The sequence below is a fragment of the Anomaloglossus baeobatrachus genome, chromosome 10 (assembly GCF_048569485.1).
Source record: "Anomaloglossus baeobatrachus isolate aAnoBae1 chromosome 10, aAnoBae1.hap1, whole genome shotgun sequence".
NCBI lineage: Eukaryota > Metazoa > Chordata > Amphibia > Anura > Aromobatidae > Anomaloglossus > Anomaloglossus baeobatrachus.
This window is the reverse complement of record NC_134362.1, coordinates 73,479,370-73,504,197: the sequence shown is the minus strand read 5'-3', so window position 1 is coordinate 73,504,197 and position 24,828 is coordinate 73,479,370. Positions and strand designations below refer to the sequence as shown.

Sequence of the window (24,828 nt, the reverse complement as noted above, 5' to 3'; positions counted from 1 at the left end):
CCTGGAAGTACTGTCCCAGCATGGGTGCAGTACTCAGTGGTGCCTGACCGGGTCAGAGGCGCCACATTCCCCCTTGGTTATCAACAGCACGTCCTCAGGCTGCAAAGACAAGAAAACAAAATACAAATTTTCCCACACAGGGGAGAAATTTACATATCAACATACCAGGCACCATACCATCACCACCCACCACCCACGTGTCTTTAACCCAAAACCCGTATACGGAGTGATCACCAGCCTTTTGGTGACCTGGTCTCGACCTGGTCTGTCACAGACCATTCCGGCAACAGTTCTTTTGTCCTGGTGGGGTAGGCCCCATAAACAGGCGTACCTGCTTCATATTTTTTGGAGAGTAGGCCCCATAAACAGGCGTGCCCCTTTGGTGGTGCAGAGCCATTCCCTTCAACGGGCAGACTCTGGAGTTGGTACCACTGAGGTAACTATGTATACTGCGAGAGTTTGTGGTTATAGCCAGTTCATAACCTATGGTCCATATAAAGTGCACATAACCAGGTGCTAAAAATTCTTGAAAATTTCATGCAAAAGTCCTTGTGGGCACATATTACTTAAACATTACTGCAACTTTTATAAAAACATTTTTAAACTGTACTTTTTCTAACTAAATTATATTGACCTCCGCTTTTCAAGGTTAGTGCTCGATTTCTCAGTGCACTGACGCTTGGAAGTTGTGTCTTGGGCGTCCTCTGGCAGTGGTGACAATGGGGACCTGGTTGAAGCGGTGGGAGTGGAACCTGGGCTCACTGAAGTCCTCTTTGGACATGGTACCACATCCAAAGCGTACCAGCCTCTCTCCCCTTTATGCCGTGTAAATTCCACCACATCCCCCATGTACAGGTCACAGCCAGGATGACCCTGCTGTAAATGGGATTGAACGTACCATCGGGACACAAAAATCCCCTCTTTTACGCCTGCTTCCACTATAAAACCCCACCCCGTACGGCGATTGAACTCCTCCACCACTCCCAGATGGAGGGGACATCGAGGCTGGGATCTAGCCCGCCGCAGGGACTGCTTTTCTTGCAGGTCCCGGGCCTCTAACTGCTCACTCCCCGGGATGGGCTCTACAAGGGGGCGAGGGCGACTGGCCCGTCGTCGCTCTCTGCGGGTTGGCCTCCTCTGCGACATCATCTGGTCATCAGCGAGCCACCAGGTAAGTGAAGCACACTAGATTCTCTTCTTCCTTGCTGGGACTTGCTGCGACCTGGCCAAGTCGGGTAGGCGATGGGGTGGCGGTTGCCACTGGCTGCAGGACCTGTTCTCCCTCCCTGGCGGAGGGTGCTGTAACCTCTTCCGGTCGCCAGGGGAACAGCAGCACGGCCTCATGGCCTACCTCTCTTAAAGAGGGTGCTGTGACCTCCTCCGGTTGGGTACGTGGCAGCTCTGGGGTCGAGCCTTCGGCAGCCGGGCAGGATGGTGGTGGGTCTTCAGGATCCCTCTCCAGCGGAGAGGGTGCTGTGACCGCTTCAGGTCTGGTAAGTGGTACCGGGTCTTTAACAACCAGGTGAGCTGAGGGCAGGGCACCCAGATCCCTCTCCAGCGGAGAGGGTGCTGTGACCGCTTCAGGTGCGGGACGGCGTGGGCATTGCACCGGACATCGCACCGGCTTCCGGTGGTAGCGTCGGCGGGATCAGAACAGGTAGGGCAAGGTTAGTTTTGGACTCACCCGGGGCCGTGCTGGAGACATCCAGTGGCGGGGTCGCTGTCGCTGATGGTGGCTTAGGCTGAGCATGGGCAGCACCTCCAGGCGGGCCTCGCTGCACGGACAACCGCAGGTTTCGGATCGCCATTAACATTCTGTTCCTCCAGGCGGCTACCTCCCGTTTCCGCTGCTCCTCCATGCGGTCAGCAATTCTCTCCACCTCCGCTTCCAGCTCCTCCGCTGACATGGGCCTTGACCAGCCCTGCTCCTACTGATAACCTTCTGCCGACGCCATCTTGCCTCTTCTCTCACTCATCAGCTTCTGGCCTTAGTTTTGTTTCTCCTCCCACAGGACTGGGACGTCCCAGCAGTCCGGGGACAGATCAGCCCCCATCTCCTCCTCTCGCTGCGTCAGAGCGCTCTTGGGATTTCTAGGACGGACACTCCTCTCCGTGGGCAGTTACTTCTTCTGCACGAGCTGCAGCTTGTTGATAATGCACTTTTCAACAGTGGCAAAGAAAATGGCGGCGGTTAAAATTTTTCAGTCGGACCGCCAAGGCACACTGTCACCCGTCTGAACGGGTCTAGTCCACGATCCTGTTCGTGACGCCAAAAGAGAAGATGTGTCGCCCCAGGGACATCGATCCAGCTTCAGGGATGCCATAGGGTCTTCTTTAATATGGCAACAGGTATGTCAGGGTTTTTTTTATGTGTCGTGACGCCACTCACGGCTTGCGGTCAGGGATATGGATGACCGCCACTGCAGATTTTACGAGCGTCTGGGGCTGATAAGGTCCGCAGTCAGATGATGTGGCCTCCCATGAGTGAGGCAGGCCCCAGGGGCTCAGGTGAGCAGAATAACGGGTCCCAGAATAATTCAGTCTCAGTCCAGAAAGTCTTTCAACTCGTTTTTACTCACTTTAGTTGTTATTGTGAGGTAACCCGGGCGATGCTGCGATAAATCAGGTAAGAACCAGGAGCTCCTTCAGGCCGGTCTGAGGGTAACAGGTTAGCTCGCCTTTCTAGCACTTCTATGTTCGGATAACCCCTGACTTGAAGTACCGTGGGGTCTATCCAGGGAGTCTCAACTGCCTTTTCTCCCCTTTTTGGACCGTTTGCCGGCAGCGTGGACCAGGTGAGACGGCTTCAAGCTCTGTCCCCTTATGGGTCCCTGCGTTGCTGCTGAGGCTCAGACTCTCTATGGTTGGTGAGGTACTTGTAGTTCCCCTCACTGGCAGGTTTAGCAGATGAATAAATTGAAGTCTACTCAAGGGAGTTGTACCCTGTACGTGCCTAGTCACCGGCAATCCCCGTACTCAACTCTCTCTGTCTTTCTGACTGACTAACCACGTGACCGTTGTCCCCCGCCAACTGTCACTACACCGCGCAGGGTCTGACTAGTGGCCGTGCGCGTATCCCCTAGCAACTGCCGCGCTCCACTACCAGACTGGCTCGCTCCACTCCTTCCTGACAACCTCTGCACTTTAGCTCCCAGCCCCTCCACTACACCTCTTGACAAGAATTGAAGGCCAGACCCCTCTAGGGACTGCCCAAGGGTCCCATCTAATGGTGTGGGAGAGCTGGTTGCTATGTGTCTGAGCGTACACACCTCATTCTGGCCTTTAGGATTACCTGGAAGTACTGTCCCAGCATGGGTGCAGTACTCAGTGGTGCCTGACCGGGTCAGGGGCGCCACATTAGCGCAGGGATGAGCCTCAGGTGAGTGTTAGGAGGTGATCCCGCTCCCCTCTCCCGAGCACAGGGCCAACTGTTGTATCATGTTACTCTTGTACCATGTGTGTTGTGGCGCTCCCCTTATACCTGGTGGAACCCCGGTAGTCACTTTGTGACACAGTGGGAGTCGTGGAAGTCACATGCCCACAAATTAATTGACAGCCTGCCTCATCATATCCTATATCCCTATAATCAGACTTGTGCAGTTCCTTCTCTCACTCAATCTCTTAGACTGAAAGGCTTTCTCGGGTTCTACAAGGAAGCCATATACTGTAGGCCCTTGTTCCTCCTCTCCTGACTGTATGGCACTCTTCTGGACCACTGATACTCACTGAACAGCACTCGGATAGTCCATGCACGGCTCACTGCTCACCCAGTCTCGCCACGCTATGTACTGTGTCGCCCTGGGCAAGCCAGGGGACATAGGTCACACACCACCACACCCCACACTTCAGGTAGGCACATCACAGCTAACCACAAATCCTTGTTGCCTTGCTCCAGGAGTCTGATGATGCACACCAGGGGGTGGGCCAGGCGGTTGGCTCCGCCCACCAAGGAGCTCACAGCTCTGGAGGCAGGAAGTAACCAGGCAGATAGCCCAGGCAGGGCAAGTGAGAAGAGCTCAGGGAGAGCTTGAGTGAGGAGATAGCTCAGGGAGAAGCAGAAGTGAGGAGCTAAGTGAGAAAGTAAACAACTAAGTGAAAGTGGAAGTAGAGAAGTGGAAAAGGAGGAAAAGCAAGTAAAGTGACAGAAGAGAAAGACAGCCTGAAGGGTCCAGCTTTGTGAGGGCCAGAACAGCAAGGTCAGCAACGGCGGTGACTGTCTGGAGGGGGACCGTTTGGAAGTTCCTGGAAGGACCCCGTTGGCTGTGTGCCCGGTGGTCTGGAGCAGTGTTCCGAAGGACAGTCAGCACCAGGGCAGGGGCCTCTCGGACCCCGGCAAGGCTAGGAGTCGCCAGATTTGCCAAATCCGTCAGTGACGGGGACGCAGATCCCCCAACAACCAAGTCCCGATTGAAGGCAACAGCCCAACCTGTATTGGAGAGACACCGCCACCGCCACGGCACCAGTTTCTCAGGGCCAGCGCCTGCGGGCAAAGTGTAGAGCTCCTCCGGCCCAGATTGCAGTCGGGGAGCGGGTAACCGGAGGGAATCCACCGCTACCATCAGTCAACACAGGTGCAAGGAAGAGAGACATCACCGTCACCTACCGGGAGTGCAGGTGCAGCCGTCTGTGGGACCGTCCTACCAGCCGTTGGTTTACCGTACAAACTGTGTCCGTGTGTCAGGCTGAGTGAGTACCATAGTGCCGCAAGGCACAGCGCTGCCCCCGCGTCCCTGCGCCCTCCAGGCCCTACACTTTACATCTCATCACCGGGCCCCGGGATCACCAACCCCTACCCACGGAGGGGCAACACAACACCTGGCTGCTCCGCATCACCATCCCCGGGACCCCCCCACACTGAGCAGCGGTGGTGCAATCACCACAACCGTGGGTGGCGTCACGAACTATAACAATCCCCACACCCAACAAACAACCCCTTTCACTCACGGGCGAGGAGTGTCGCTCGAGACACCCCGGGATCCGGCCCACCGCTCGAGCCACCACTGAGCAGCTGCCGGACCCGAGCAGAAGGGGTGAGCGCGGTGTGCTGACACCCTCCTCCCCGCCCGCGACAACTTGGCGTCACGAACAGGATCTTACCGCTCTGCCGTCAGGTAGAGGTGCGCCTTGTTACCGCCGGAGGCATCCGGCAGAAAAATTTCAGAAGCCGCCATCTTTGGCGCGAAAAGTTCCCGCTCGAGCGTCTTCTCGAGCAGTAGAAGCGCGAAGGCCAAAACTCCGCCCCGAGAGAGGAGGGGCCGGAAAGAGCTAAGGGGGACGGAAACAAGATGTCTGCGCCCGACGGAGCCGCTGGAGGAGCGGTGGTCGCAGCCGCAGCGGCACCCGCGGATGGGAATGGGCCTGCCCAGGTCCCGGTCGTACCGGCGGGAGGTGCCGCGGCCCCCGCGTTTGCTCAGGTCATGCCATTCTCCTTGCCCTATGCGCCCGGAGCTGCCTGGCTACCGCGGTATGACGGGAAACCGGATGCCCTACAGGCCTTCCGGAAAAAGCTTAACCCGTTGCTAGAGCTGTACCCCCTGACTGATAAGCAACGTGCAGCGATAGTGCTAGGCCAGCTAACCGGTGCGGCGGAGCAGGAGGCGGAGACCTGGGCCTAGGGGGACCGGCTCTCTGTAGCCACCATCTTCGAGAAGCTACAGACTGCCTTCGAGACCCGGACTGAAGCTGAGCTGAGGATGCAGTTTTACCAGTGCCGGCAACGAGCTGGGGATAGCATTCGGGACTATGCTCTATGTCTGCAGACCGCCCTCCGCACGCTGAAGCGGGTGAACTCTATTAATGAGGCGGATAGCAACAAGATGTTAGTGGAGCAATTTGCGCAGGGGATGAGGTCCCCTGAGGATCGTAAACAACTCCGGCTGTGGGCCCTGGAACACCCTGATGTGGACTTTGCTGTGTTAAAGGACCGGGCTATCAAGGCACTACAGCCCCCAGCTGCTGAAGTCCTGGAACCCGTCCCGTGGCCTGTCGAGACAGCTCCCGTTGTGGCAGCCCCAGCCAAACCAACCTCCTTAATACCTGCAGCCCCGAGCAGCACCGTGGAAGAACTGGCAGCCCAGGTCCGTCGCCTGGACGGAGACCTTGCCAAGATCCTTGCTGCGCTACAACCTCTGACCAGACCTCAGCCTCCAGCGCAGATACAGCTTGCTGACAGTCCCGAAGATGTTCCCTGGATGCAGCGGAGAAGCGCTAACAACCCGCGGAGCAGACCTCCAATCTGCTACAAGTGCCGTAAGCCGGGTCATTATTACCGACAGTGCCCGTTAAACGAGCAACCCCTGGGGCCCCGGGCCAATCCTCAGGAGTAGAACACCGTGGCCCCCCGGACTGGCGAGACCGATATGTCGGGGCCCGCCCTATCATCCCCGTGGCTGTGGACAGCATACCAGTGATGGCTCTCTTGGACACTGGATCACAGGTAACTACCATACCGTACACGTTGTATCGGCAGTATTGGGCCACAGACGAGCTGGCGCCTCCAGACGATAGTATAAATTTGATTGCCGCTAATGGACTTCCATTGACCCAGGTGGGGTATAAACAAGTGGCTATGACAGTGGGGCAAGCTGAACTGCAACACCAGGGTATGATTGTGATCATGAATGAACCCAGTGATCATAACCCGAAAATAGTGCTGGGAACCAATGTGATGGAACACTGCATGGCTGATGTGTTGAACCTATTGCAACAGCTAGCCGCCACCGCGGCAGGGAGCCGGCAGAGGGCTGTGCAGCGTGAGATCCGCGCCCTGATGTACCGCCAGCATGTAAGCTCAACAGGAGGGGAGATTGGTGGAGTGAGAGTGATGGATGTTGCTCCATTGACTGTGCCCCCTAGGAGTGAGATGATGATCTGGTGTAGGGCAGCAGTAGGGCCTCAGGGGCGTGACTACCCTGCGATGATGGAGCCCATGCCCTCCGAGCACTGGCCCACTGTAGTGGCCGCCCGAGGGGTGGTAGATGTGAAGAAAGGGAGAGTGCCCGTGAGAGTGTTGAACTGTGGGGAGGAAGAAGTCAGGCTCCCCCGGTATGCCACCATTGCCAAGCTGCTCACCCTGGACCCTCACACTATCCAGGAAGCCAGTCCATCCACACTCCCACCTACCCCCAGCACTTCCCCACCCCAGGGGGACACAAAGGAGTGGCACCAACAGCTACATGTAGGCACTGATGATACCCCTACACATCACAGGGCCGGGGTACACCGGGTGGTGCAGGAGTACGAACAGGTTTTCAGTAAGCACCCCCTAGACTTTGGGCGGATCAAGGGGGTTCAACACCACATTCCCACAGGTGAACATCCCCCTATCAAAGAGAGGTATAGACCTATTCCCCCTGCACATTACCAGTGTGCCAAAGATATGTTGAGGAATATGAAGGAGGCAGGGGTTATTCGGGACAGCTGTAGTCCCTGGGCCGCTCCGTTGGTACTGGTCAAGAAGAAGGATGGTACCATGCGGATGTGTGTGGACTACCGGAAGATCAACCAGATAACCCATAAAGATGCCTATCCCTTACCTCGTATTGAAGAGTCCTTGGCTGCACTGAGAACCGCAAACTACTTCTCGACCCTTGACCTCACCAGCGGATACTGGCAAGTGGCCGTGGCCCCAGAAGACCGGGAGAAGACCGCCTTCACCACCCCGATGGGACTCTGCGAATTCAATAGCATGCCGTTTGGGCTGTGCAATGCCCCTGGGACCTTCCAACGGTTGATGGAGTGCTGTCTGGGACATTTAAACTTCGAGACCGTCCTGCTGTATTTGGATGATGTGATTGTTTATTCCCAGACGTATGAAGCCCATCTGGAGCACCTGGCCGAGGTGTTCGCGTCCCTTGCCCAGTACGGGATGAAGTTGAAGCCCTCAAAATGCCACCTGCTGAAACCCAGAGTGCAGTATCTAGGGCATGTGGTGAGTGCGGATGGTGTCGCCCCCGACCCTGAGAAGATTACTGCCATCCAGAGCTGGCCGAGACCAACTACAGTGAGGGAAGTAAGGCAGTTCCTGGGTCTGGTGGGGTACTATCGACACTTTATAAAGGGATACACGAAGATGGCTGCCCCCATGCAAGATCTCCTCGTGGGACAGACCAAAGGTGGTAGACCCATTGGGGCCCCACTGTCGTGGGAGGACAAGCATGAGGAGTCCTTTTGCCAGTTGAAGGCGGCCTTGACCGGAGAAGAGGTCCTGGCGTACCCTGACTATGGGAGCCCGTTCATCCTCCACACGGACGCCAGTAATGTGGGGCTAGGAGCGGTCCTATCCCAGGTCCAGGATGGAAAGGAGAAGGTGATTGCCTACGCTAGCCGAAAACTCCGGCCGACCGAAAGGAACCCTGAGAACTATAGCTCCTTCAAGCTTGAGCTATTGGCGTTGGTGTGGGCTATCACGGAGCGGTTCCGCCACTACTTGGCGGCAGCCAAATTCACAGCGTTTACGGACAACAACCCGCTGACTCACCTGAACACGGCCAAGTTGGGCGCGCTGGAGCAGCGGTGGGTAGCCCGGCTAGCCAACTATGATTTCACCATAAAGTACCGAGCTGGTCGTGTCAACATAAATGCTGATGCACTCTCCCGGATGCCCCATTTGTCAGAAGAGGGGTGCGAGGATGACGACCTCGAGGAGATCGAGTTGCCTGCGTTTCACCAGCTGCCTACTGAGAGGGTACAAGTCTGTCAGCAAAGGGTGGATCTGGACCCGCGGCCCAGTCAAGAGTGGCAGGACTTCCAGGACCAAGCGCCGGCTGTCCGCCTTGTCAAGACTCTGGTGGAACAAGGTGCTATGGGAATAGACCCTGCCGCTCCAGCCGAAGCTCAACGCTTGTGGAAAGAACGAAAACGGCTTTACCTACACCAAGGGAGGCTGTACCGTGAGCTGATCAACCCGAAGACCCATGAGAAGATATGCCAGTTGATCGTTCCTCAAGCTGAGGTCGCTACTGTCCTGCGGGCATACCATGATGGTGCTGGCCACTTCGGGTGGAAGAAGCTGGAGATGCTGTTGAGGGAGCGGTTCTATTGGAGTGGGATGCGTGAATCGGTGGAAGCCTGGTGTCGAGAGTGTGGTCCTTGTACACTGAGGAGGAAGGACGAGACTAGCCAGAGGGCACCGTTACATTCCATAGTCACCCATCAGCCGCTGGAGCTGGTCGCCCTGGACCATGTCAAGCTCGCCCCTAGCCGAAGTGGGTACACCTACGCATTGACCATGGTAGACCACTACTCAAGATTTATGGTGGTAGTCCCCGTTAAGGACCTAACTGGTCGAACCGCTGCTCGAGCGTTCCAGGCTTATTTCTGCCGACCCCATGGGTACCCCGAGAAGGTGCTGACTGACCAAGGCCCGGCTTTTGAAGCAGAGGTGTTTCACGAATTCTGCCAGTTGTACGGCTGCAAGAAGATCCGGACCACTCCGTACCACGCCCAAACCAACGGCATGTGCGAGAAAATGAATCACTTGGTCCTGGGGCTCCTCAAGACGCTACCGCTGGAAGAACGGAACATGTGGCCGGAAAAGCTACCTGACTTGGTCGACATGTATAATAATATCCCGTCCAGCTCGACGAAGTGCACCCCAGCGTATCTGATGAGGGCTCGGCCTGGCCGCCTGCCGGTGGATCTGGAGATGGGGTTGGAAGCCCCGGAAGCACTCCCCTCAACGGCAGAGTGGGAAAGTCGGAGGAGGGCACAGTACCGGCAAATCCAGGAGTATGTGGAGAAAAACCTCAGTCGAAGTCGAGAGCAGCAGGAGCACCGGCTCAACCAGAAGGCGCCCGCAGGTCCTTTCCAGCCAGGGGATGTGGTGCTGAAACGGAAGAGGAAAACCCACAAGCTGGATGATCAGTGGGAGCAAGTCCCTTATGTCATACAACCCACAGAATGGGGAGACGGGAAGACTTACCAGATCAGTCGTGACCAAGGGGACACCCTAGCCACAGTTTCCCGGGACCATCTAAAAAAATGCCCCCCAGCGCTGAAGGCAGAGGCTGAAGTACCGGTTCCTCCACCGGTGGAGAAGGCAGCAGAGGTAATCCACACTGTAATGGGTGACTTCCCAGCAGACTGGCCTACACAGGACGGCGCGGTGATTCTTCCAGTGATACTGTTCCCACAACCCGTGGATGAAGAAGTAGTGGAAGCGGTCAACCGTGAGCCAGAACCAGTGCCGGTGCCCAGGGATGAACCTGTACCCAGCCCCCCTGCACCTCCGCCTACTCCACACTATAGCAGGGAGGAGGAACCGATTGTTCCCTCTACCCCACTGTCTAGCACCACTGACATCGGGCCCCGAAGGTCCACCCGTTCCAACCTAGGTAGACCCCCACTTAGGTACAGGGAGACCGTTCTATGAATGAAAGGGGTCCGCAAATGTAAGAGTGTTGCAGTTTGTTTGAAAAAGTTTAAAAAGTTTGAAATGACCAGAAGAAAATGATTATACCGAGTACTTCACCAGATTTGCTTTGTGATTTGCAACCAGCAGGAGCCGGCACCGTTGTCCCCGTGGGGACCGTTTAAAGTTTATTTGCATGGGAACTATCCATGGACAAGCCCGTGAACTTGCAGGGCACCACAAACGTTAAGTGGCTTGTAAATATGTTGGTTACCGTTACCGTTTCCGCAATGCCGCCTCCGGAGAGGCAGGTTGGAGGGAGGGCCCTGAGCAGAGCAGGCCAGGGCCCAGCCACCAAAGGAACCGGTGGCCACCCTCTGGAGGGGAAGGACAGATCCCGCTCGGGTAACTTGTGCTGGACTGTGGGTCAAGGGGTGCTGCCTGGGCTTTAGGGGCAGCATCAGGGCCAGGTTGCTTGGGTGGGAGAGAGCGGAAACCGTGACCGTACACCGTTGCAACGTTAAAAGTAAATGTGCCTCCCGTCTTGGGAAGAGTTTTGATTAAAAATGTTATTTATGTTTGCTTAACCCTGTTATCCCCTTTTTACAGAAAAATAAAACCGGTGTAGGACGGCAGCCCGCGGACGGTCTGCATTTTGCTAAGGGGGAATGTGTCGCCCTGGGCAAGCCAGGGGACACAGGTCACACACCACCACACCCCACACTTCAGGTAGGCACATCACAGCTAACCACAAATCCTTGTTGCCTTGCTCCAGGAGTCTGATGATGCACACCAGGGGGTGGGCCAGGCGGTTGGCTCCGCCCACCAAGGAGCTCACAGCTCTGGAGGCAGGAAGTAACCAGGCAGATAGCCCAGGCAGGGCAAGTGAGAAGAGCTCAGGGAGAGCTTGAGTGAGGAGATAGCTCAGGGAGGAGCAGGAGTGAGGAGCTAAGTGAGAAAGTAAACAACTAAGTGAAAGTGGAAGTAGAGAAGTGGAAAAGGAGGAAAAGCAAGTAAAGTGACAGAAGAGAAAGACAGCCTGAAGGGTCCAGCTTTGTGAGGGCCAGAACAGCAAGGTCAGCAACGGCGGTGACTGTCTGGAGGGGGACCGTTTGGAAGTTCCTGGAAGGACCCCGTTGGCTGTGTGCCCGGTGGTCTGGAGCAGTGTTCCGAAGGACAGTCAGCACCAGGGCAGGGGCCTCTCGGACCCCGGCAAGGCTAGGAGTCGCCAGATTTGCCAAATCCGTCAGTGACGGGGACGCAGATCCCCCAACAACCAAGTCCCGATTGAAGGCAACAGCCCAACCTGTATTGGAGAGACACCGCCACCGCCACGGCACCAGTTTCTCAGGGCCAGCGCCTGCGGGCAAAGTGTAGAGCTCCTCCGGCCCAGATTGCAGTCGGGGAGCGGGTAACCGGAGGGAATCCACCGCTACCATCAGTCAACACAGGTGCAAGGAAGAGAGACATCACCGTCACCTACCGGGAGTGCAGGTGCAGCCGTCTGTGGGACCGTCCTACCAGCCGTTGGTTTACCGTACAAACTGTGTCCGTGTGTCAGGCTGAGTGAGTACCATAGTGCCGCAAGGCACAGCGCTGCCCCCGCGTCCCTGCGCCCTCCAGGCCCTACACTTTACATCTCATCACCGGGCCCCGGGATCACCAACCCCTACCCACGGAGGGGCAACACAACACCTGGCTGCTCCGCATCACCATCCCCGGGACCCCCCCACACTGAGCAGCGGTGGTGCAATCACCACAACCGTGGGTGGCGTCACGAACTATAACAATCCCCACACCCAACAAACAACCCCTTTCACTCACGGGCGAGGAGTGTCGCTCGAGACACCCCGGGATCCGGCCCACCGCTCGAGCCACCACTGAGCAGCTGCCGGACCCGAGCAGAAGGGGTGAGCGCAGTGTGCTGACACCCTCCTCCCCGCCCGCGACAGTACCACGTCTAAGCACATGCTGTATACACATTATAAGACACTTATTCTGCATTGGACATTCATGTTGGATTCCCAGTTTTGCTGGCTCACTCGCTTTATTAGTCATCACTCTGGATTTATCTACCCCTGTATCAGGCTGTGTAATTATTACTTTTTGTAACATTGAAAAGAATGTCTGTTCTGAAAATTACATAATTTTAATCAAGGTTTTTAAGGAAAACAATTTTTTAATTTTTCCATGTTATTGACTTTTTTAAAAAAAAGTCCAAAAATCTTGCAGTTTTGACTTGAGATTCAATCCGATCTCTTACAAGCATTATGACCACAGGCAGGAGTAAAATGAAAGGTAGCACCTACATATAGATAACACAGGATCCAGCATTCACAATGGCTGATGGTCACATCACACCTTCTCCCCCTCTCTGCACAGGCCGCTCACCATATTCTCTCATAGAAGTCAATAGGCGAGATAAGTTCTATTGATTCCTATGGCCCATGTTGCTGTGTTGCAGCATATCTGTAAATACTGTTAATATTAGGCAAGATGGCTGCATCTGCACCATATTTACAGTATGTCACAAATGAGAATAAAAAAAAATTCTGCAATCAAAAAACAAATGAGAAAAAAATAAACAGTATCTGGTTTTAGCTAGTAAAGTAAATATAGATAATACACTCCCAGAAACAAAAAGGGACATTTTTTAGGAAGCTAATAGCCTGATAGCAGGGGTGCAGCTATAGGTGTGCAGCGGTTTCCACATTAGTGGAGAAATGACAGCAGCAGCCATTAGAGGGCGCTGTGTGACTAGTCAACAATTCCAGCAGTTGGAAACTTTTACAGGTTGTTAAACCACTGTTTGCTCTAACCAAGTCCAAGTGTAACAAGTCCACAGAGAGTTCTTTTAACTCTTTCAGCGACTTGCAATAGTCTTGTACATTAGGAGAGTCTCCTTCTTTAAACACTATATACTACTTATTTATACAATAGTAACAGCAAACATACCAGACGAGAACTTACATCCACAGTATCGTGGGCAGAAAGAGGTTAATTAAAAGTGCAGGCAGATGTGGAGACCAGGGATATAGTCCTATATATCAGTCAGCGGCGTATCCTGTGTGTGGCCACGTGGCAGCTCCGGCTTCCCATATAGATAACTTACAGACAAAATTACATTTTCTGAATATTATGTAATGAGCATCAGACGTTGCTTTTCAATTTTTATTCAAAAGAAAAATGTAAAAAAAATAAAAAAAATAATAATAATGGTCTGGAAAAAAAATGATGGTACCCCTAGAAAAGATTGAATGTAATTTGACCATAGGTACAGGTTAAACTAAATAACATGAAAATAAGAAACCTTGTATAACTTAAAGGGAACCTGTCAGGAGATTTGTCCCCTATAAGCTGCGGCCACCACCACTGGGCTCTTATATACGTTCTAACATGCTGTATATAAGAGCCCATGCCGGGGGTATAACATAAAAAACACTTTATAATACTCACCTAAGGGGCAGTGCAGACTGGTTAGATGGGCGTCTCCATTCTCGGGTACCTGCGCCTCCTCTTTCGGCCATCTTTGTCTGAAGCCTGGTGCATGACGCGTTGTATGTCATCCGCACTCGCCGGCATTGAGGGCCTGCGCATGCGCATTTTGATCTGCCTTGAGCAGGGCAGATCAAAGTATTGTAGTGTGCCTGCGCAGGACCTCAATGCCGGTGCGTGTGTATGACATCTAAAGAGCACCATGTCCATATAGTCGAATTGTGTAATTCATTGAGAATAAAATGAAGTATTGAAGGTCAATGGAAGCCAAAATTCACTCATTTGAATAGGAGGTGAATCTGTATTACCCGACCACGGGCACTATAGAAGCGACAGAGCTGCTGTGTTCTGCCAGTATCTGTGAACTTTTACCCACTGCCAGTAACAGCTGACGGGCCAGGGATGGTGTCGCAAAGCCACAGATCAGATAGTGGTGGACAATTAATGGAATATCTCAAGGATTAGCCATGAATAAAAAAAAGTCATGATTAACTTCTTTAAAGAGAACCAACCAGCAGGATTTTGCTATATGAAGTAAAGGCAGTGCCATACAGGCAGTACGATGCTGAATCCCAGGCATACCTGTTATAGAAAGATCTGATGCTTTGGGGATTAAATATCTTTAATCTAAGTTGTGGAAATGCACTGTACTTTGATTGATGTGTGCAACATGGGCAGGTCTTTGAGTCAAGTCCACGCGTTTATTCCCCATACTCCAGCATCCATTTATTTTATTTGAATATCACGCCACTCCACCATTGGTGTTGTTGGCAGCGCATGTGCATTGTCACAGTGCTCAGGCCTTTCTTAAAACGGCAACGGACTCTGCGCATGCGCGTACTGCGATCTCTGGTGCCATTTTATTAAACTCACTGAGATCTGAGATAAAGACTATGAGAACATTTGAATGTGCGCAGATGTAAAAAAAAAAAAAAAATCTGCACACGCACCAATGCTTCTCATAGTCTTCATCACAGTGTGTTCAATAAAATGGCTCTGAATATCGCAGTGTACACATGCGTGGACTATGGTTTTTAATGAGTACTGTACCTGAGTACTGTCGTAGTGCACACGAACTGCCAAGAATAGCAATGGTGGTGAGGCGCGATATTCAAATAAAGAAAAGGGGGCAAGGCAGGAGGACGCCAGAGGGGGAATAAATGCCGAGGACCGACCCACAAAGAACCGCCCATGTTGCACCAATCAAAGTACAGGACATTTCTTCAACTTTAAAGATATTTCATCAACCAAGCATCAGGTCTTTCTATAACAGGTATGCCTGGATTCAGCATATCACTGCCTGTATGGCACTGCCTTTACTTCATATAGCTAAATCCTGGTGGTTGGGTAAGCTGACAGCTGATCCATACTGCCTGAGCCACCTGCAGCATGTACCAGGCACTGTCTCTAAGATCTCAGCCATGTTTATCTCTGAAACACTGCGGCATTTCAGAGAAAAACAATTTATAAGCCAACAGTTTCTCCCTGCTTTTTGATAGTGTAACACTGCCACTGCCGCCCCAGCACTCTCTTGCCCCCCTCCCCCGGTGGGGACACAGGCTAATGTGCCGCCCCATGCCAGCAGCCGGGCTGCTCGGATCCAGATCCACGGTGGCTTGAGAGGTCTCCGGACCCGGGGGTCGTGCGGCCACTCAATAAAGAAAGGGGGAAGTATGTACAGGGTGTTAGGAAAGTTCATGACGCCACCCACGGTGCGTAGTAATGTGAGGGACCACCGCTGCCGTTGGGGAGCCCGGTGACGATGATGTGGCAGCCTGATGTTTAACCCCTCCGTGGGTAGGGGGTTTGTGTCCCGGGGCCCATTGATGATAGGATGGTATTTGGGGGCCATTGGGGATAGGAACAGGCGTTTTCAATGTACTCACTCAGTCCCGCAATAACCACACCGACAGCTTGTAAACCAGAATTCTGAGAACCACTGTAGCATGTAGGGAGCACGTCTAGATCCGTGACCTTGGTGTTGCTGTTAGCCTGTGGCCCTGTCCTTGGCACCTTCGTCTCTGTTGGACCCATGGGTCTAAAACTCTTCGGGTCACGCTCACCCATATGGCTAACAGAGTGAGCTTGCTCTCAGGGTTCACGCGTAGGATTTCTTTGGACTGTAGTGGGAAAGTCCTATCCCATCGGTGCGCTAGTACCCCGATTTTGGAGTCTTCACCCCCGTCAGGTAAATTGCTTCAAGCGTCCTGACAATTTACCCGACAAGGATGGAGCCTTCAAGATCCATTCTCCACCCGCTCCAAAATCGGGGTACTAGCGCAACAAGGGGGATAGGACTTTCCCACTACACGGTCCAGAAAATCCCAAGTGTGAACCCTAAGAGCAAGCTCACCCAGTTAGCCATACTGGTGAGCGGGACCCGACCAGTTTTATACTCAAGGGACCAACCAGAAAACTAGGTGCCAAGGTAAAGGTCACAGACTAACAGGCAACACCAACGGGCGCGGGATAGGACTTTCCCACTGCCTAGTCCAGAAAATCCAAAGCTTGAACCCTGAGAGCAAGCTCACTCCATTAGCCATACGGGTGAGCGGGACCCATTTTAACTTCAAGCTGAAAGGGATCAACTGTAGAAAAAGGTGCCAAGGTCAAGGTCACAGGCTAACAAGCAACACCAACGGGCACTGGATCCAAGCGTGCTCCCTCCCTGCTGCAGTTGCGTCAAGAACGTTATTGGACTGAGTGATTATGCAATTAACCCTTACCGGCCCGAGGGCACCTCCCCGACACCATCACCAAGTCCCGGAGCATTCCCCCTGCCCGTGGAGGGGTTAAACACCTGGCTGCCCACACTATCGCCACCGGGTACTCCCAGCCGCAACGGTGGTACTCTACTCTTACCACACACCACGAATGGCATCATGAACTTTCCACACCATCCCCTGAAGATAACGGACTGTGGAAAAAAGCGCAATAGGGTCTTACCCCAATAGATACGGGGTTTGAAATGAGCTATTCTACTCACCAATGGAAGTTGTGACAGTCACAACTCCTATAAAAGCATGACACTCCAGGTCACGGCAGCAGTCCCCATGGTGGCTGATAACAGAGAGTAGTAGAGATGGGTTTTCAAGCCGCGCCAATGACCAATGATCATGGAAGTTTAAGATTAATGTTGCTTTACTTCATGCTCAGGTCAACGCGTTTCAGGAGACTCAGCTCCCTTCCTCAGGACAAACAGGCAGAAGAACATCAAATCTCCATTGATTTGATGTTCTTCTGCCTGTTTGTCCTGAGGAAGGGAGCTGAGTCTCCTGAAACGCGTTGACCTGAGCATGAAATAAAGCAACATTAATCTTAAACTTCCATGATCATTGGCGCGGCTTGAAAACCCATCTCTACTACTCTCTGTTAGCACACCATCCCCTGTACATAGCCCCCTTCAATTCGAGTGGCCGCATGACCCCTGGGTCCGGAGACCCCTCGAGCCACCGCGGATCCAGATCCGAGCAGCCCGGCTGCTGACGCGGGGGCGGCACATATGCTGCTGCTCATATGATAGGTTCATATACAGGGATAACTATATATACTTCTTATAACAAAATGTGCTTCAGCCGCTAATGAGTTTAGCAAGTGTAAAGCTTATTTTTGTCTTCTGTGTCTTTTTTTCTTTTCCTTCTATCTACCTTACAAATTGTCTCTTCATTGCTGTCATACTGCAGCTCTGAACGGAGCAGTGTCCCCCCCATAGATGCTTCACTCCAAGGCAGATGTGTGCTGCTCGGGTAGTTACACCCATGCACATATAGCAGGCAGTACTGTGCTCTTCTACAGTAAGAAGTGTATTGATTCTTCTCATGGTCCTCAATGCTGTCCTGCAGGTCGGCCAGACGTTCCCGCTGTCAGGGTCCTGCACGCTGGCTCCAATTCTCATCGCAGTACTGGGTACCAGTCTAACTTCCGACCAGTTGTGTACTACTCCCCCAATCTGGACAGGAAGGATAACCCACACATGGGGTGAGCTCTTCATGCCTCTATAATAATTGATTTATGACTATTTTATTGTCATTGAAATTACATTTCTCTGTATGAGTCATCTTGCTTATCTTCCCCTACATCAGCCTGATCCTGAGGGGCAATTACACATCAATCACTAGCAGAGACTTCACCCCTCTTCATCACGTGACCGGGGCCGAGCCGTTACCCCACGCACTTTACTCCCCACAAAGTGGATTCATCAGAAGCAATGAAGTTACCAACCCTAAGGGCGGCTTTGCACGTTGCGACATTGCACGTGCGATGTCGATGGGGTCAAATCGAAAGTGACGCACATCCGGCGTCGCAGTCGATATCGCAACGTGCAAATCCTTTTTGATACGATGAACGAGCGCAAAAGCGTCGTTATCGTATCATCGCTGCAGCCTCCGACATTTCCATAATGCCGGTGCAGCGACAGGTACGATGTTGTTCCTCGCTCCTGCGGCAGCACACATCGCTGTGTGTGAAGCCGCAGGAGCGAGGAACTTCACCTTACCTGCCGCCGGCTGCAATGAGAAGGACGGAGGTGGGCGGGATGTTTACATCCTGCTCATCTCCGCCCCTCCACTTCAATTGGCCGCCTGCCGTGTGACGTTGCTGTGACGCCGCACGACCCGCCCCCTTAGGAAGTAGGCGGGTCGCCGGCCAGAGGGACGTCGCACGGCAGGTATGTGCGTGTGAAACTGCCGTGGCGATAATAATCGCTACGGCAGCTTTCCCTAGATATTGCACGTGCGACGGGGGCGGGACTATCGCTGCAGCATCGGTAACACATTGTTACCGATGTCGCAGCGTGCGAAGCCCGCCTAAGTCTAGAACGGTAAGTAATGAGAAAAGATGGCGCCTCTACTTGTATTGCAAATATAAAAATGGCTATTTTTGAGCACATACATTATGTTATACTATAACATATTGTTTAATCAGACAGACAAAAAGTGTACATGGTGACAAAATCTTGTATATACCGGTACTTAAGGGTTTCTGTGTGTTTGTCTTGAATATACAGGCAGACAATATACCATTGTAGGAGAATCCTTATGATTTACTTTAGTTCAACAATTTGATGTTTTATGTGTTTGCTATATACACAGACAGACAATATATCCATTTGCCTAAGTCTTGGTTCACACTAAGCGACAGCGACGTCGCTGTTACGTCACCATTTTCTGTGATGTAACAGCGACCTTGTAAGTCGCTGTTATGATCGCTGCTTAGCTGTCAAACACAGCGACGCAGCAGCGATCATAACGACATGCGTCGCTATGCTGCAACATGTGCAGAGAGCAGGGAGCCGCGCACACTGAGCGCTTGCTCCCTGCACTCCTAGCTACAGTACACATCGGGTTAATTACCCGATGTGTACTGCAGCTACATGCAGAGAGCAGGGAGCCGCGCACACTGCTTAGCGCTGGCTCCCTGCTCTCCTAGCTACAGTACACATGGGGTTAATTACCCGATGTGTACTGCAGCTACATGTGCAGAGAGCAGGGAGCCGCGCACACTGCTTAGCGCTGGCTCCCTGCACTCCTAGCTACAGTACACATCGGGTTAATTACCCGATGTGTACTGCAGCCACATGTGCAGAGAGCAGGGAGCCGGCACTGGCAGCGTGAGAGCGGCGGAGGCTGGTAACGAAGGAAAATATCGGGTAACCACCTTGGTTACCCGATGTTTACCCTGGTTACAGCTTACCGCAGCTGCCAGAGCTGTCAGACGCCGGCTCCTGCTCTCTGCACATTCAGGATTGTTGCTCTCTCGCTGTCACACACAGCGATGTGTGCTTATCAGCGGGAGAGCAACAATAAAAAAACGAACCAGGGCTGTGTGTCATGAGCAGCGATCTCACAGCAAGGGCCAGATCGCTGCTCAGTGTCACACACAGCGAGATCGCTAATGAGGTAACTGCTGCGTCACGAAACCGTGACTCAGGAGCGATCTCAGCAGCGATCTCGCTGTGTGTGAAGCACCCCTAACTCAAATACCTGATGTGTATTCTTGGGAGATTTGAATGCTGTGGGTTTATTACCCCATTGTCTGATGTGTGGTGTATCTCTGATTCATCTATGCCCAAAGATTGGCCATCAAAGGGCATGGATCAATAAGACTACAACACATTCACTCTAGGTTTGTCATTTTTGTGAAAACCTCTATTAACCCCTTCACCCCCGGCCACTAAAACACCCTAATGACCGGGCCATTTTTTGCAATTCTGACCAGTGTCACTTTGACAGGTTATAACTCTGGAACACTTCAACGGATCCTGGCGATTCTGAGATTGTTTTTTCGTGACATATTGTACTTCATGTCAGTGGTAAATTTAGGCCGATACTTTTTGCGTTTATTTGTGAAAATTTAGGAAATTGTGCGAAAATTTGGAAAATTTCGCAATTTTCAAACTTTGAAAATTTATGCCCATAAATCTGAGAGATATGTCACACAAAATAGTTACGAAATAACATTTCCCACTTGTCTACTTTACATCAGCGCAATTTTCGAAAGAAATTTTTTTTTCGTTAGGAAGTTAGAAGGGGTCAAAGTTAATCAGCAATTTCTAATTTTTCCAACAAAATTTACAAAATATTTTTTTTAGGGACCACATCACATTTGAAGTGACTTTGAGAGGCCGAGGTGACAGAAAATACCCAAAAGTTACCCCATTCTAAAAACTGCACCCCTCACACTGCTCAAAACCACATCCAAGAAGTTTATTAACCCTTTAGGTGCTTCACAGGAACCAAAGCAATGTGGAAGGAAAAAATGAAAATTTTACTTTTTAACACAAAAATGTTACTTTAGCCATAAAATTTTCATTTTTACAAGGGAGAAAAGAGAAAGTGCACCCTACAATTTATTGTGCATTTTCTCCTGAGTACGCCGATACCCCATATGGGGTAAAAATCAATTGTTTGGGTGCACGGCAGAGGTCGGAAGGCAAGGAGCGCCATTTGAATTTTTGAACGCAAAATTAGCTGCACTAATTAGCGGACACCATGTCGGGTTTGAAGACCCCCTGAGGTGCCTAAACAATGGAGCTCCCCCACAAGTGACCCCATTTTGGAAACTAGAGCCCTCAAATATTTTTTCTAGATGTTTGATGAGCACTTTGAACACCTGGGAGCTTCACAGAAGTTTATAACGTTGAGCCGTGAAAAGAAAAAAAATTTTTTTTTACCACAAAACTGTTGCTTCAACTACGTAGCTTTTTTTTTCACAAGGGTATCAGGAAAAAATGCAACATAAAATGTATTGTCCATTTTCTCCTGAGTACGCAGATACCTCATATGTGGTGGAAATCAAATGTTTGGACACACGGCAGTGCTCGGAAGGCAAGGAGCGCCATTTGAATGCAAAATTAGCTGCACTCATTAGCGGACGCCATGTCAGGTTTGAAGACCCCCTGAGGTGCCTAAACAATGGAGCTCCCCCACAAGTGACCCCATTTTGGAAACTAGAGCCCTCAAATAATTTTTCTAGATGTTTGGTGAGCACTTTGAACACCTGGGAGCTTCACAGAAGTTTATAACGTTGAGCCGTGAAAAGAAAAAAAAATTTTTTTTACCACAAAACTGTTGCTTCAACTACGTAGCTTTTTTTTCACAAGGGTATCAGGAAAAAATGCACCATAAAACGTATTGTCCATTTTCTCCTGAGTACGCAGATACCTCACATGTGGTGGAAAGTAATTGTTGGGCACATGGCGGGGCTCAGAAGAGAAGGGCACCATTTGACAGCAAAATTGATTGGAATCATTAGCGGACGCCATGTCACGTTTTTAGACCCCCCCCTATGGTGCCTAAACAGTGGAGCTCCCCCACAAATTACCCCATTTTGGAACTAGACCCCTCAAGGAATTTATCTAGATGTTTAGTGAGCCCCTTGTACCCCCAGGGGCTCCCCTGAAAGTTGATAACGTTGAACCGTGAAAATTATTTATTTTTTTTAAATTTTTTTTTAAAATTTTTGCAGCAACAAGGTAGCTTTTTTTTTTTTTCTTTTTACAACGGTATCAGGAAAAAATGCACCATAAAACGTATTGTGCAATTTTTCCCGAGTACGCAGATATCTCACATGTGGTGGAAATCAATTGTTTGGGCGCATGGCGGGGCTCAGAAGACAAGGAACGCCATTTGACTTTTCAAATGCACAGACGCAGTGCACTGATCGGCCGCTGCAGGAGGCACGGTCGGATGAGATACAAAAAGCGCTGGGGATACGGGAAAAAAAAAAAGTCACGCCAAAAATTGAGCAAGGATGTTGATCCGCGCTCAGCGGGACGCACGGACAGATGCGATACTTTTTTTTCCGTATAAAAAAAGTCCCGCCGAAAACTGACCACGGATGCAGATACGTTATCTGCATCCCTGATCAGCGCTTGGCGGGACGCACGGACGCATGAGGTGTAAAAATGGAAAGGGGATAGAGGAAAAAAAAGAAAAAAAAAAAAAAGTTATACTCACAGTACCCAGAGGATTAGCAGGAGGAACAGAAGGCAAGGAACAGCTTTACAGCAGCAGCCAGCAGGCAGGAAGTTGGACAGCTCAGCAGAAGACCCAGGAAGAAGGACCCAGCGATGGAGGCAGATGTGATCGGCCGGTGAAGACAGGTAAGAGGACGTCGAGGGGACAGCAGAGGGGGACGGGGACAGCAGAGGGGGACGGGGACAGCAGAGGGGGACGGGGACAGCAGAGGGGGACGGGGACAGCAGAGGGGGACAGCAGAGGGGGAGGGGGAGAGCAGAGGGGGAGAGCAGAGGAGGGAGATACCGGAGGAGCTGCAGAATAGAGATCACGGGGGAGGCCGGCAGATTGGGATGTCTGGGGGCAGATTGGGATGTCTGGGGGCAGATTGGGATGTCTGGGGGCAGATCGGGATGTCTGGGGGCAGATCGGGATGTCTGGCGGCAGATCGGGATGTCTGGCGGCAGATCGGGATGTCTGGCGGCAGATCGGGATGTCTGGCGGCAGATCGGGATGTCGGGGAGGGCAGATCGGGATGTCTGGGGGCAGATCGGGATGTCTGGGGGCAGATCGGGATGTCGGGGGGCAGATCGGGATGTCGGAGGGCAGATCGGGATGTGGGGGGGAAGATCGGGATGTCTGGGGGCAGATCGCAGGGGGGCACGGGCAGGGGCCATTACGGGAGCGCGCAGGAGCAATCACAAGAGCGCGCAGGGGCTGCAAGGAGAGCAGAGGAGGAGGGAGATACCGGAGGGGCTGCAGAATAGAGATCACAGGGGAGGCCGGCAGATTGGGATGTCGGGGAGCAGATCGGGATGTCGGGGGGGGCAGATCGCAGGGGGGCACGGGCAGGGGCCATTACGGGAGCGCGCAGGAGCAATCACAAGAGCGCGCAGGGGCTGCAAGGTGAGCACAATACTCACCGCTCCTGCTCCGTGACGTGACAGCAGCGGAAGCAGCAGCGGTGGCGTGGTACCACTAGTACCAGCCAGTGCTGCACGCTGCAGACATGTTGGGGGAGGGTCCCCAGACTAGCACAGGCCTGGGGAAGGCGGCCACCGGCAGATCAGACCGCCTCACTGCACACTGATTGGAGCGATTGCGCGTCATAGCACGATCGCTCCAATCAGTGCTGCAGGGGCTGGGGGCGGCATATTTGAGGTCCACCCATGATCTGCTGTAGCTTCTACAGCATCTCATAGCCGGATCTCACAGTATCGCACTATTTCCGGTATCATTTTTACCGAAATCAGTGCGAAAGATGTGGTTGGCGGTTCAGATTTGAACAGCCAATCACATCGATCGTCGATGGGGGGTGGCGATGCCACCCCCCCTGGGGTGAAGCAAAGGTCCCCTGCTGTAAGAAACAGCAGGGGACATCATTTGAAAGCCGTTGCTATGGCCACGGCAATCAAATGAAGTTTAGGCAGTAAAATTACGTCCCTGGTCGTTAAGTCATGTTAAAATAGGACGTAATTTTACTGCCCGCGGTCGTGAAGGGGTTAAAGATCAGCGGAAGTATAGCACAGACAGAAGCTCCTGTTTCCTGCCTCCGTGAGACGTCCAAGCAGTGATGTCCAGGAGTCCTCTGTCTATGTCATGCTTCTCTGACCTCCAGACAGATGATGTCCAAAACTCCTTGGTGATGTAAGTATTTAACTGTACTTAACCTTTGTATGTTCAATATACAAAAGTGTACGCAATATCATACTTTTCCTTTACGTTTGTATTTCATTAACCTTTATAATAAAATTACCGAATTGCCTTCTTTAAAACCATATCTGAACCTTAGTGCTAAAAATATAGCAAAACATTTGGCGTAGTCGGCACGATACGCAGAAGGCTTTGATTTAATTTTGTTAGTGTGATATTGCATAAAATATGCCTCTTTTTAAGAAAAAAGTGGTTGTGAGTGAATGCATTGAGATTCCAGGTTGGGAACAGACTCCCTATGATATTTTGGCAACCAAGTGGTCGCATAGTGTTAGTTTGAGTGAACCATGGGACAAATGTTTGAAAAATGCTGAACCTGTAGTTGTGGTTGAATGCTTGTGACCCGCCCCAGGGCCGTGGGGTACTCGGTTCCGGGTGTTGGTTAATGGGATTATGTCACGGGGGCCTGTGCCCAGTTCCGTGGCCCTGGTGGTCGCTGAAAGTCAATAAATAATAAAATAAAAAAAATTAAAAAAAAATAATAAAGAAAAAAAATAAATAAATAAATAAAAGTATTTCGTGACGCCACCTACGGTTCCAGTATGGTTACTGGGGCTGCAGGTCAGACCTCTGGGGTGATGGTTAGGTAGCCAGTTGTTTACGCTTCCCGTAGGTGAAGCGGGGTCCCCAGGGCAGTTTTAGTAGTACACAGATATGGCGGCCGTTTTTCCTCACAGCCTTTTCAACTGTCACTTTAGTGCAGCAGCCTATAGCTCCTCAGATGAAGAAATAAAGTGCGTCACACCAATTCATTAACTCTGACCAGATTTTACTTGCAGGTGTTAAAAAGGGGTTCAGTTTCTGATGTTACAG

The 24,828-nt window shown here is 51.9% G+C and overlaps 1 protein-coding gene across 1 annotated transcript in view; it reads left to right on the top strand.

Moving 5' to 3' along the window:
* LOC142254357 (stabilizer of axonemal microtubules 4-like) overlaps positions 1–24,828 on the top strand; it is a 75,704-nt gene that overhangs the window by 8,232 nt on the left and 42,644 nt on the right. The window contains exons 2-3 of the mRNA XM_075325402.1: positions 17,689–17,824; positions 17,929–18,082. Of these exons, the coding sequence (XP_075181517.1) occupies positions 17,689–17,824; positions 17,929–18,082 (290 nt within the window). The remainder of the gene's footprint in view (positions 1–17,688; positions 17,825–17,928; positions 18,083–24,828) is intronic.